The sequence below is a fragment of the Marmota monax genome, unplaced genomic scaffold (genome assembly GCF_021218885.2).
Source record: "Marmota monax isolate L192 unplaced genomic scaffold, Marmota_monax_Labrador192_F-V1.1 WCK01_AAM20220418_F8-fsc00033, whole genome shotgun sequence".
Lineage (NCBI taxonomy): Eukaryota > Metazoa > Chordata > Mammalia > Rodentia > Sciuridae > Marmota > Marmota monax.
In genome coordinates, this window is record NW_026694282.1 from 2,272,778 (window position 1) to 2,285,279 (window position 12,502).

Consider the following 12,502-nt stretch of genomic DNA (forward strand, 5'->3'; position numbering starts at 1 on the left):
TCTTGCAAAATAGTGGGGATCATGATTTATAGAGGTCAAGTGGATTGAGAAGGACAGAATGATTTGATGATAAGAAGGGATAATTTAAAACAACACAAGAAATAAAAGAAGGAAGAGATAAAAAATACCTATTCTCAAGACTTGGAAAACAGAGGAATGTTAAAAAGTAGATAGAGTGGACCTTTTCTCCCACATCTTCGCCAACACTTATTGTTGTTTGTATTCTTTTTTTTAAAAAAAATATATATTTTAAAGTTGTAGTTGGACATATTACCTTTATTTTTATTTGTTTCTATTTTTATGTGATGCTGAGGATTGAACACAGTGCCTCACATGTGCCAGGAGAGCACTCTACCGCTGAGCCATGTTAACCTCAGTCCCAGTTGGTTGTATTCTTAATAGTTGCCATTCTGACTGGAGTGAGATGAAATCTTGGAGTAGTTTTGATTTGCATTTCTCTAATTGCTAGCGATGATGAACATTTTTTTCATATATTTGTTGATTAATTGCATATCATCTTCTGAGAAGTCCTTCAGGTCCTTGGCCCACTTATTGATTGATATTTTTTTTGGTGCTTAGCTTTTTGAATTCTTTATATACCCTAGAGATTAGTGCTCTGCCTGATGTGTGAGAGGTAAAGATTTGCTCCCAAGATATAGGCTCTCTGTTCACCTTACAGATTGTTTCTTTTGCTGAGAAGAAACTTTTTAGTTTGAGTTCATCCCATTTATTGATTCTTGATTTTAATTCTGTGCCAAAGGAGTCTTGTTAAGGAAATTGGGGCCTAATCCCACATGATACACTGCTGGTGGGACTACAAATTGGTGCAGCCAATATGGAAAACAGTCTGGAGATTTCTTGGAAAATTGGGAAAAGAACCACCATTTGACCCAGCTATCCCTTTCCTCGGTCTATACCCAAAGGACTTAAAAACAGCATACTACAGGGACACAGCCACATTAATGTTTATAACAGCATAATTCACAATAGCCAAACTGTGGAACTAACCTAGATGCCCTTCAGTAGATGAATGGATTAAAAAATGTGGCTTATATACACAATGGAATATTACTCAGCAATAAAAGAGAATAAAATCATGGCATTTACAGGTAAATGGATGGTGTTGGAGAAGATAGTGCTAAGTGAAGTTAGCCAATCCCAAAAAACCAAATGCCAAAAGTTTTCTCTGATACAAGGAGACTGATTCATAGTGGGGTAGGAAGGGGGAGCATGGGAGGAATAGAGGAACTCTAGATAGGGCAAAGGGGTGGGAGGGAAAAGGAGGGGGCATGGCGTTAAAATGATGGTGGAATGTGATGGACATTATTATTCAAAGTACATGTATGAAGACACAAATTGTATACAACCAGAGATATGAAAAATAAGAATTGTGATACATTTTGCTGTCATATATAAATAAAAAATAATTTAAAAAAGTAGTATAGAGCTAGAGTGCTGAGAGGAGGCTGTGAGGACTGATGTAGTGAAGCAGAGTTTGGTTATATTAGGATAATATGGAGAAGTAAGCCAGAGGTTAAGAGGGAATGAAAAGATGAGTGTTTTGTAAGATCTAAACACCAAAGATATATCAGTGATATATAGATAAACCTTTACTAGGTGACTCCAGGAAACAAGACAACTTTCCTTTATTCTTTGTCTACATTCTCATTACTTTATATTAACTTAGGCAAAGTATTAAGCATCTATTTTATACTTTAATTTCCCCTTCTAAAATTTCATCAGTGGTGATGAATGCATTTTATATATCATTGAAAAAGGAAGTAAAAGTCAATTGCTTTAAAAACAAAACTGGTTTGCTACATATTATAATATAGAAGGGCCCATTCTATATACTCTCAAATTCAGTTCTAGCATTTCTAGTTCTGTACATTTCTATTTTTTTTCTCTCATCAGAAAAGTTAGATATAAAGTCTACATTCAACTGTAATAATCCTACATTCTAGGTGCATAGATTTAATAAGATCTTATTCTGCTCTCCCTTTCTAGATTTTTTTAAAGTTCAAATTACTTTACATTTATGGTTAGTTATGTTAATCTACTTCAAATCCTTTTTAACAATGATAAAGTTGTACATTTAAATAGATGTATAAGTTTACTTAGTGTGACTAAGTGGCCTGCATGTTATTCCTCGTTTTCCAACTACATTGCCTATTACCTTCCGTTTATGAAACATTCTCATTTGTACTTCAAGATCCAAGATGTTTCCTATTTGTTGTAGCTAGTTGCTTGTTTAAATGTTTTGAACAGAAGATATTCAAGTGTATCTTGCCCTGGACCTCATGTGCCTTCACGGGTGACCCCTGTGTGGGACTGTCATTAGTTTATTTTACAGCACTGCCCTCCAAAGTAGTTATGATGTTGTAAAAAATCATGTTGTATGTTATGACATATAGTTTCATTGGCAGATGTTTGTATATGAATATTTTTTCATTCAACAAATAAGGACAAGCACTTGCTTAGCCCAGGCCCTCTTTTGTGTATTGGGTGAGAAAGCTCAGTGGAAGTACATCCTTGCATGTGTGGTTGGTGACAGGGTATGGCTAGGCAATTTTTTAAAAGTGTGGTTAATCCGATAATGACAGTTGCTGTGAGGAAAATAAAACAAGATAGTATGATAGTGTGAATGGGGGTGGCAATGGGGGATGTATGATCTGGTGAGAACTTGCCAAGAACATTTGGGGAAATCTGAAAACTAACACTAAACACATATTTTCAGATTATCATTTGAAAGCCTAGGAATTGGTTAAAGTTTTTAAGTCCCATAATCATAATCTTTATAAAAAGTGTTTATGTATTAAGATTTAAACTGGGCATCATGGGTTAATTCAGAATTTGGAATGTTTTTGAACCTTTTTTATTTTTTTTTACTAAAAATGCTTACTTTGGAAGTATGACTTTGTGCTTTAAAAACCAACCATATTTTTATCTTATGAAATTAATAAAAACAAATTATATTTTTTCTTGCATTGAATACTTAGAAATGTTTGCATTATATTATGTTAACAAATATAGTTCTGAAGATAAAATGATATAACAGTGCAGTTAGATTGTAACTGATTTTTTTCCCCTCTTTTAAAAGAAATTGATCACCCATGAGAAATTTGAAAGTGCATGTGAAGAACTAAATAATGCATTGCTTCGGGAGCAGCAGGCACAAATGCTTTTGAATGAACAGGCACAACAACTACAGGAGCTGAATTACAGACTTGAATTGCACTCCAGTGAGGAAGCTGACAAAAACCAAACTCTGGGAGAAGCTGTTAAGGTAGGAGAGCATCTCTCCCAGAAGGCTTATTTCCTATTTGGATCTTAGGGGGGATTCATGTATACCTCCTGAATAGGGACTAGGTCCCAAGGTGTGAAATTTTATTGTATAAGAGCTTATAAGAATGGAATGAATGAACTCTCATTTCATCCTCAGTTATAAACATACATTCAGATGTATTGAAAATGTGAAAGTAGGCTTCACTGGCTGGTTGAAAACAAAGTGGAGATTTTTCCAACATTAATTTTTATTTTGTTTATTTTATCTTCCTTGTTTCTTCTTGTTTTTTTCCTATTCTTGTTTTGTGCCTCCTGGACTTTGGAAACTCCACATATCTTTTGGATTCTGGAGGGTTCGGATCTAGGTCTCTCTAATTCTTATATAGTAAATGCACATTTGGATAGGAGGGAGATTTGGTTAGAAAGATTTGTTCTCGTTGTCATATATTCTTGGCAATTGTATTTAGAAGGAAAAGGGAAGTTATAATCTATGACTTTTTGTTTAGAGAATTTCATTACTAGATTTAGGACTGCAGTATTTTTTTTTCTTTTGGAAATGTTGGTTATAAAGTATAGGAGAATTCTTGTTTTTAATTTTACTACTTGAGGATTTTTTGCTAGTGAGGTTATACATACTAGGATGGAACTAAATCCAGGAAATTAAAAATAATATTGCCTCTATTTCAGGTATCATACTAGTAATGCAATCAGTCAACTTAGGATTGATATATAACTCAGAGTTGGTATATAACTAATATTAATTCAGAATTGGTAAATAACTAAACAAACGATGTATGTTTATTCTAATACTTAAATACCATCACTACTAATAATAAAATAGCCAAAATTTATTGAGAAATTCCTGTTTGGCAGGAATGCCATATTAAATCTTTATTATGTCATGTGAACATCACACAAACCGTGGAGTTATTTCCATTTTGTTGATAAGAAAACTGAGATACAGAGAGGTTATATAACTAGGACTACCATTAGTAAGTGAAAGATCCAGGAAGTTCCTGATTATCACATTATATAGATGCACAGCACACATGTGCCATAATCTGTGTCATTGTCCCTGCATGAATTATCTTATTTCATTTTTTTAATAAATAAAGGAAGGCAGAATTGTTGAAGAGGGCATAATTTTTAAAAAAATATTTTTAGTTGTAGATGAACACAATACCTTTATTTTGTTTATTTAGTTTTTTAATGTAATGCTGGGGATTGAACCCAGTGCCTCAAGCGTGCTAGGCAAGTGCTCTACCACTGAGCCCCAGCCCGAGCCCTATCTTATATTTCATTCTAAAACTAACCTTGGAAATAGGACTATTATAATTATTGTTTTTGAAGGCAGTTGACTTACTCAAGGTCTCCTGCCAGTAATATTGAAACTGGGATTTAATTTTTGGAAAAATTGGAAAATATTAAAATCTAAAAGAAGTAAATATAAATGAATTTAAGAGGGAAATATAGATGCCCTTAAGGAAGGAAAAAAAACCCTCACAGAATACTACTAATATTTTAGAATTTATTTTTTAAAATAAAAGTATTACAATGAACCATTTGAAATTGCTGATTTTAAAGTGAAAAACAGACACATGACGGCAATTTCAAATGGTTAGAAGTAATATATATATAATTTAGTTACATAAATGAGAATGTACTTATATATTGCTTTGTAACTTATTTGTATCACATAGTAGTAGACTGAGTGGTCTGGTTAACCAATCGATAATTAAAGGATATCAATTTTTATTTTCTTTTTTTAAAAATACAAGTAATCACTATTGTAGAAAAATAAGAAAATATAGATGAAGAAAAATTAAAATTAAAACAAACTCAAGTCATACCAATAGATATATCTACTGCTAAAATTTTGATACATGTTATAGTTTTTAATTTGAAAATACAGAAATATAACCAAATATAGGTTAATAAAAATACAGTCAGACTCATATTATTGTTTTACTTACTTTTTTATAAAAACCATGTCAAGAATGTCAATAATTTCTTTCCTTGGTGGTAAATGTCACATGCTAATGAAGTATCATCATCTCTAATGGCTGATTGAATTCTTTTGAATGCATGTAATTCTCCCTTTTTTCTTTTTCTTTTTAATTGACAAAATTATATTTCAATATTTTGATACTTGTACGTGTTGTGGGCTGACCACGCTAATTGACAAATCTGTCATCTCACAGACATCATTTCTTTTTGGTGAGAACATCTAATATCCACTCTTAAAATTTTTGAAATATACAATACATTATTTACAATAGTTTCCTTGTAATAGATTACCAGAATTTATTCCACTGTCTAATTGCAACTTTGTACCATTTGACTAACTCCTGCCCTCCATTTCAGCCTCTGGTAACCATTGGAAAGTACATAATTTATTAGCCTTATTTATTATTATGGGTTTAGATTCATTCCACAAATTTCCCCTCCTCTTCCTCCTTTTTGGTGTTATAAGAAGTTAAGATTAACCCTATAATCTTTATACACATATCTGTGATTATTTCCTCAGGGTAAAATCCTAGGAATTACTAGGTCAAAAGACACAAACATTTATAATGGGTGAATATTATCAAGCAGCTTATAGTAAGTTTTTGTCAATTCTATGATCTTCTAAGGTGTATGAGATGTGTACTTTTTGCCTAACCTGGCTATTAATACTTAATTTTTTTTTTGCCAAATTTGATAGATATGTCATTGTTACTCTTATTTGTATTTCTTTTAAGTATTAGTCAAATTGAACATTTTTTATGTGTATTGCTAATTAAACAACATTTTAATGTTTCATGTCCTATTAATAGATATTGTGATTCACTATGCTTTGAAAAAGCATCTAACTATCATATTGGAGCCTTTTCTTCCTATGATAGTTTGTAGTTTATATTTAAGTATCATATCTTCCAGCAGATAAAGAGCTGTTCATATTAATTTCTTTAAAGTACCAGTAGCTTAAATATTGTTGTCAGGAGTGGAGAATTGTTTAATTACTGTCTCTTAATTAGAATTAGCAGGTGATAATGTGAAAATGCTCTCCTGAGGGAGGCAGCATGGTTCAGTGGAAAAAAGCACTGGCCTTGGAACAAGTATTCTTGAATTAAAATCCCAGGTCTTTCACTCCAGCAAATTACTTAACCTTTCTGAACCTTAGTTTCCTCTTCCACAAAAATAGGGATAATGATACTTAAGTTACAGTATTTTTATGAAATTGAATTAAGATACTATTTGAAAAGCAATTATATGTTTAATAAACATTTACATGTGTGTGTATTCGTGTGTGTCTGTTTTTGTGTGTGTTTTGGTACTAGGGATTGACTCAGGGGCACTTAACTACTGAACCCATCCCTGGCTCTTTTTGTATTCTCTTTAGAGTCAGGGTCTCACTGAGTTGCTTAGTGCCTCGCTAAGTTGCTGAGGCTAAATTTGAACTCGTGATCCTCTTGCTTCAGCCTCCCGAGTCACTGGGATTATACGTCTTTCGTGTTTTTGATAATACTTTAAAAAGTAGTTCTTTCTTTTAACCATGTTCTGTATATAACATCTTTTGAAAAATAGAATGTATTGTTTCTTCTTTATGAAATGAAATAAGATCATAAATGGAAAAATCAGAAGAGAAAAGAAGTTACCTATAATTTGTTATCTGGAAACAACCATTGTTAACATTTTGGAATTTTGTTTTTAATCATTTTTTAATATGTGATAATTTTTATAAAACAAACTTTAAACCAGATGCTCAAAATGGTCTTCTTTCCATTATAACACTGCTAGGTCTTGGATAAGACCCTTCTTGTAGTAACAGTAGTGCATTAAGAAGTAAAGGAAATCTTCTAGGACAGAAATATAATAAACAACCCCACCGACAAACCCCAGTGTGTAGAAATCAAAGTTAGCAAACAAATGCTAGGTTTGCCCTGGAGGCAAATACCAATAGCTATGTTGCAAGTAGAAGACTAAGCTTTAGGCTTCACCAGTATATAGGAGCTTGAACCTGAGACTCGGACATTAAGGAATTGCCTATTAACCTGAAAGGGATAATCCTAGGTCACTAGTGTCCTGTTGCTCTAGGCAGAAGCTAATGCAAAATTCTCTTTGGAAGAAAGCTTGCCTAATTTAGTTCCTTCAGGTAACCCTGCAGAGTAAGATCAACCAAGTAACTAACACATGAACAGATGTATTAATCTTCTATATAGCCATAATGCTGAACTCTTTTTGTCATTCTGCGTACTTTATCTGTACTTTCTAAGGCTTTCTGCAGAGACACACATTTATTTTATACTGACAGTTTTATTTTTTCCTTTTCAAACCTTATGTCTTTAGTCACCCTCCCCCTAGCTCCCACATACCTTACTACGCTTGCTATAGTACAGTGTGGAATATAAGTAGAAACTTTGGGCATCCTTATCTCATTCTCAATCTTAAACAGAATCTATGATTTCTCCATTAAGAAAGAAGTTTGTTATGGTTTTTAGTTGGTGATCCTTATTGAGTGAAAAGAGTTCTCTTCCTAAATTATGCATGTTTAAAAATCATGAATGGACGTTGGATGTTTTTATAAAATATATTTTTATGAATCTTTTGAGATAAGCATATGATTTTCCTCCTCTCATTCTGTTAGCATGTTGAATGATATCAGCTATTGGCAGACTATGGCCCGTGTTTGTATAGCCTGTGAACTAAGAGTGGTTATGTATTTACGTATTTATTTATTTATGGTACTGAGGATTGAACCCAATAGTGCTTAACAACTGAGCTACATCCCCAGTCTTTTTAATTTATTTTTGAAATTTTGAGACAGGATTTCACCAAGTTGCTTAGGGCCTCACCAACTTGTTGAGCCTGGCCTTGCAGTCTTCCTGTCTCAGCTGCCACAGTTGCTGAGATTACATGTGTGCACTACCACACCCTGGCTTGGTTTTCACATTTTTAAAGGATTGTAAACAATAATAAAACCCTAAGTACATGTATGAAGACATGAATGATGTGAATATACTTTGTATATAACCAGAGATATGAAAACTTGTGCTCTATATGTGGAATATGAATTGTAATACATTCTGCTGTCATATATAACAAATTAGTATAAAAAACAAATTAAAAATAAGAGAAATACTAGAGATGTTGAAATCAGGTACTTTAAAATAAATTTTTATTTATTATTCCAAGAGATAATTTTTCTGGTATTAATTTCTGTCATCCGTATTTTCCTCATATATGAGGAAAATAAAGCATCTAAATAGCCCCTGAATCTCCCCAAATAATTTTGGTATTTGTAACTGTTATCAGCCTTGGATTGGACTCATCTTCTGAAATATACATTCCATTGTTTCAAAGTGAGTTGATTCCTCTCGGTTAGTCTACAAATAATAATTTGATAATATACACCTTTGACTTAGTGTATATTATAATAATCTGCATAATCTGTTAAAAATGAACCATAGGCTCATAGAGAATATGCTGGTGGGGTTAGGGTACAGGGTAGTTTAGACTCCTATACATAAAAATTTAGAAAATGACATCAATTTGTGAATTGTAACAAACAATGGAAATAGTACAGTGAGTGATATGATGACATTTGTGAAATGACATTTATCATATGAAATGAGATCTTTTTCATTTTTCTCTCTAGCAAATTCGAAATTAAGAATGAACATATAATTTAGGATTGTAGAACTATATAGTTTTCCTGGGAAAAATTACGTATCTATGTAATCCTTGTAACTTTCAATTTCATCTACAATGCACTAGATGTGTTTATTTTTTATAGAAGATTTAAAATATTTTTGTGTTTATAGAATCATCAGGTATAGAATTTTTTAGTGAAGTTGTAAATTATATTCTGATTTATCTTTCTTAAAAATAAATTCTGATCATCTAATTAATATTTGTATTTGAGTCCCCTACTGTGTAGAAAGTACAGTACTTGACTTTGTAAAGAATATGTATTGAAGTTAATTATAAGAAAACCTATAACCTATGATTGGTGAGATTTTTGATATAATAATGGACGAGAGCTTCTGAAATTGTTACTAAATCTAAGGTTCTTTGAATTATCACAGTTTGTAATTTTGTCCATGAAAAATCCTAGTCTTTTCTTGAGAGAGATTGACTTGGGAGGAAATAATAAAGATTTATTCACATAGTCTACCAAATAGTTCCTTTGTCTAACCCTGATCCAGCATGTGTCCCATCGTAGTTTTCTGTCCTCTGTGTATTTCTGCTGTGTTGTCTTTCATCCCATCAAGCTGTTAGCAGCCTGGCGGGGTTTTACTTATGTCTCTTCCTAACTCCCAGTATCATTCCTGACTTTCCTGCAGTTGCTTTGGCTTTTTCTTTACCCATGCTTCAATTTTAATACAAAATGAATTCTGTGCTTATAGTTTTCCATTTTAAAACTTAATATACTTAGGCTGTTGCTGGAGAAGAAGTAAAGAGAAAAGAATATATTTTTCAAATTTTAAGTGGAGTAATTTACAAAGATTTTTTTGAAGTCTTTGTAGTAATTGTAGCAAAGGGTTGCATTTTATGAATATTTAGCTTTTTATTTTGATAATGTCTTAACTTTTTTGTATTACTGATAAAATTATTTGCCATACTCTGAGGATTTATAATATGAACGATGCATGAAATAATGTATTTACCTAATTTTGAATAGTTATATTTTTTCTAGTAAACTTTAAACAAAAGAACCTCAAAATTTATTTTCTTTAAAAAATTTAAAGATCTTTTAGTTGCCAGACTCTGATTATAATAATAATTAGCTTCTCCCACATAATCCATTTTCACAAAGTAGGATTATTAACATCAGTACTTAATTTAAAAGTCTTATCATTTTTTACCTTAATCCCATATATTTTTATCTTCCTAATGACTTACACCATTGAGACCTATAGGGTAGTCAATTATATTTCAAGGTCGGGGAAAAAGAATTAAGAAGACAACAGCTCTCATATCCCTTTTTATAAATAATAATTTAATGGTGAAGTTTCATGCGAGAAGCTAGAAGAGTCATAAAAAGTTGTCATTCTTATTTTTAGCCTGAACAACAGAAAAATGTAATGATAGGAAACTTTTCTGTTTAAACTTATGACATGATAGTTTCCTGTTTTCAGAGTGCATGTTCTCATGTAATTTTTAAATTTTTTTCCTACATCCAGCTTTGTTCTCAATGAGTACTAATTTGAAATTAGACTTATTATGCTTTTTAAGTAAGTACTAACCTTTGATTTTTGATCACATTTTTAAAATGACTTAAAATATTTTTAATTATACAGTTTAGCTTTTTGTAAAATTTTTACATTATCTCAATTTATATTTTTTTGACTAAACATGCTCATTATAAGAAAAAATAGAAAAAAATAACTTGTATACAATCCCATTATTCACATATAACCATAATTAATATTTTGGAAAATAAACCTAAAGTATATAACTTTGTATTTTATGTTTTTAGCAGAAGAGCATCATTATTTTCATTTATAATCTCAAGGAATCATTCTGGTATCTATTAGAATACAGACTGTAGATATGCAAAAGTGGAAACAAACTAGTTAGGAAACTAACAGTATAAACCAGATAAGATAGGATGTTGGCTTAGAACAGTGTGGTAAGAATTTTCTATTGGGACTACATGTAAATATGAGAGAGAGGAATCAAGAATGATCCTTAGCAGCTGGGTGAATGGGATTACTATTTAGTAACAGTTATTAAGATTGTTTAAAATTTATTTTAATGAGCCATGTAATATTCCATTTCATGAATGTGCTAAAATGTACTTAACTATTTTTCTATTATTGGATCTTCAGATTTATTATTATTTTCTCATTGTTAAAACTTAAGATTAGGGGCTGAGGCTGTAACGCTTGCCTAGCATATGTAAGGCACTGGGTTCCATCCTTAGCACCACATAAAAATAAACAATTAAAAAAAAGGCATTCTGTTTATATACAACTACAAAAAAAAAACCTTAAGATGAGCATCATGTAACTTTGTATAATTTATTATATACTCAGAACTGAAGAAGCATAGAGAAAAAAATACAGATATTTTGAAGTTTTGTGTTGTTGTTTTTAAATTTACTTTTAAGGCAATTGATAGTTTTTTTTTTTTTCAGATTAGGGTTTTGCTGGAGGATGTTAAAAGAGTACTTGTCTAATTCCATTCTTGTTAGCATTGGGTATTATTGGGTGTTGTCATTAAAATACCATTAACAAATCAAAACCAATAACCTTTATTGAGTGTGATAGATAGTAAAAGGTATGTTTTTTTTTTTTGCATTAAGCATAAAGAGGAGCAATGATCCCCTCCATGGGTGTGTTTTTTGTTCATTTGATTTTATGTAAAGTTAATTTGTTATTTGTAGGATCGTTTGAGAAAAGAGAACATTACTGAGCACATATACTTTTGTTAGACATCTTGCAATCCACTTTGATTATTTTAGTAAACAGTCACAACATGTTAAGAGATAAGTATTATTGCTTGCATTGTACAAATGAAGATACAGAAATAATAGCAAAGAACTGGACAATATACACGATGAAGTTGCTTTATACAGAAGCTAAATATGTTTGCAACATTTCTTTCTTTCTTTCTTTCTTTTTTTTTTTTTGGTACCAGGGATTGAACTCAGGGACACTCAATCACTGAGCCACATCCCCACCCTGTTATGTATTTTTTATTTAGAGATAGGGTCTCACTGAGTTGCTTAGCACCTCGCTTTTGCTGAGGCTGGCTTTGAACTCAACGATCCTCCTGCCTCAACCTCCCGAGCTGCTGGGATTACAGGTATGTATGTGCCACTGTGCCCAGCAACGTTTTTAACATTATTTAAAAGTCTGGATTCTGTTGGGGTTATCCATAGTTTTTAGGAGTGTTACTGTTGAAAATTTGTAATTTTAATTTGTTATACCATTGGATTTTCGTATTTTATACTTAAAAGCAAACTGCTTTACACTTATTTTAAGGGAAAGTTGATAAACATGATATTTATTACATGTCAAAGGAATATTTTTATAACAGTAAAAATTATTTGCCTTTTAACAAAATTAATCTTATGTTAGTTTTTAAAATAGTCATTTTTATACTTGAAAATGTGCATATCCTGCTACCTGTCATATGTTGCCCACTTAAAGAAAACTTCATGATAATGAATATGATTTTCCCTTGTCAACCCTCATTATTATATTCAGAATTAATCAGTCTACACAGT

General features: G+C 31.6%; 1 protein-coding gene across 3 annotated transcripts in view; it reads left to right on the top strand.

The window, feature by feature from the left end:
• Positions 1-12,502, top strand: part of Ccdc171 (coiled-coil domain containing 171) — a 397,216-nt gene that overhangs the window by 221,967 nt on the left and 162,747 nt on the right. For all 3 annotated transcript variants that reach the window (XM_058586353.1, XM_058586352.1, XM_046467410.2), the window contains one exon: positions 3,101-3,286. In XM_058586353.1, the coding sequence (XP_058442336.1) occupies positions 3,101-3,286 (186 nt within the window). The remainder of the gene's footprint in view (positions 1-3,100; positions 3,287-12,502) is intronic.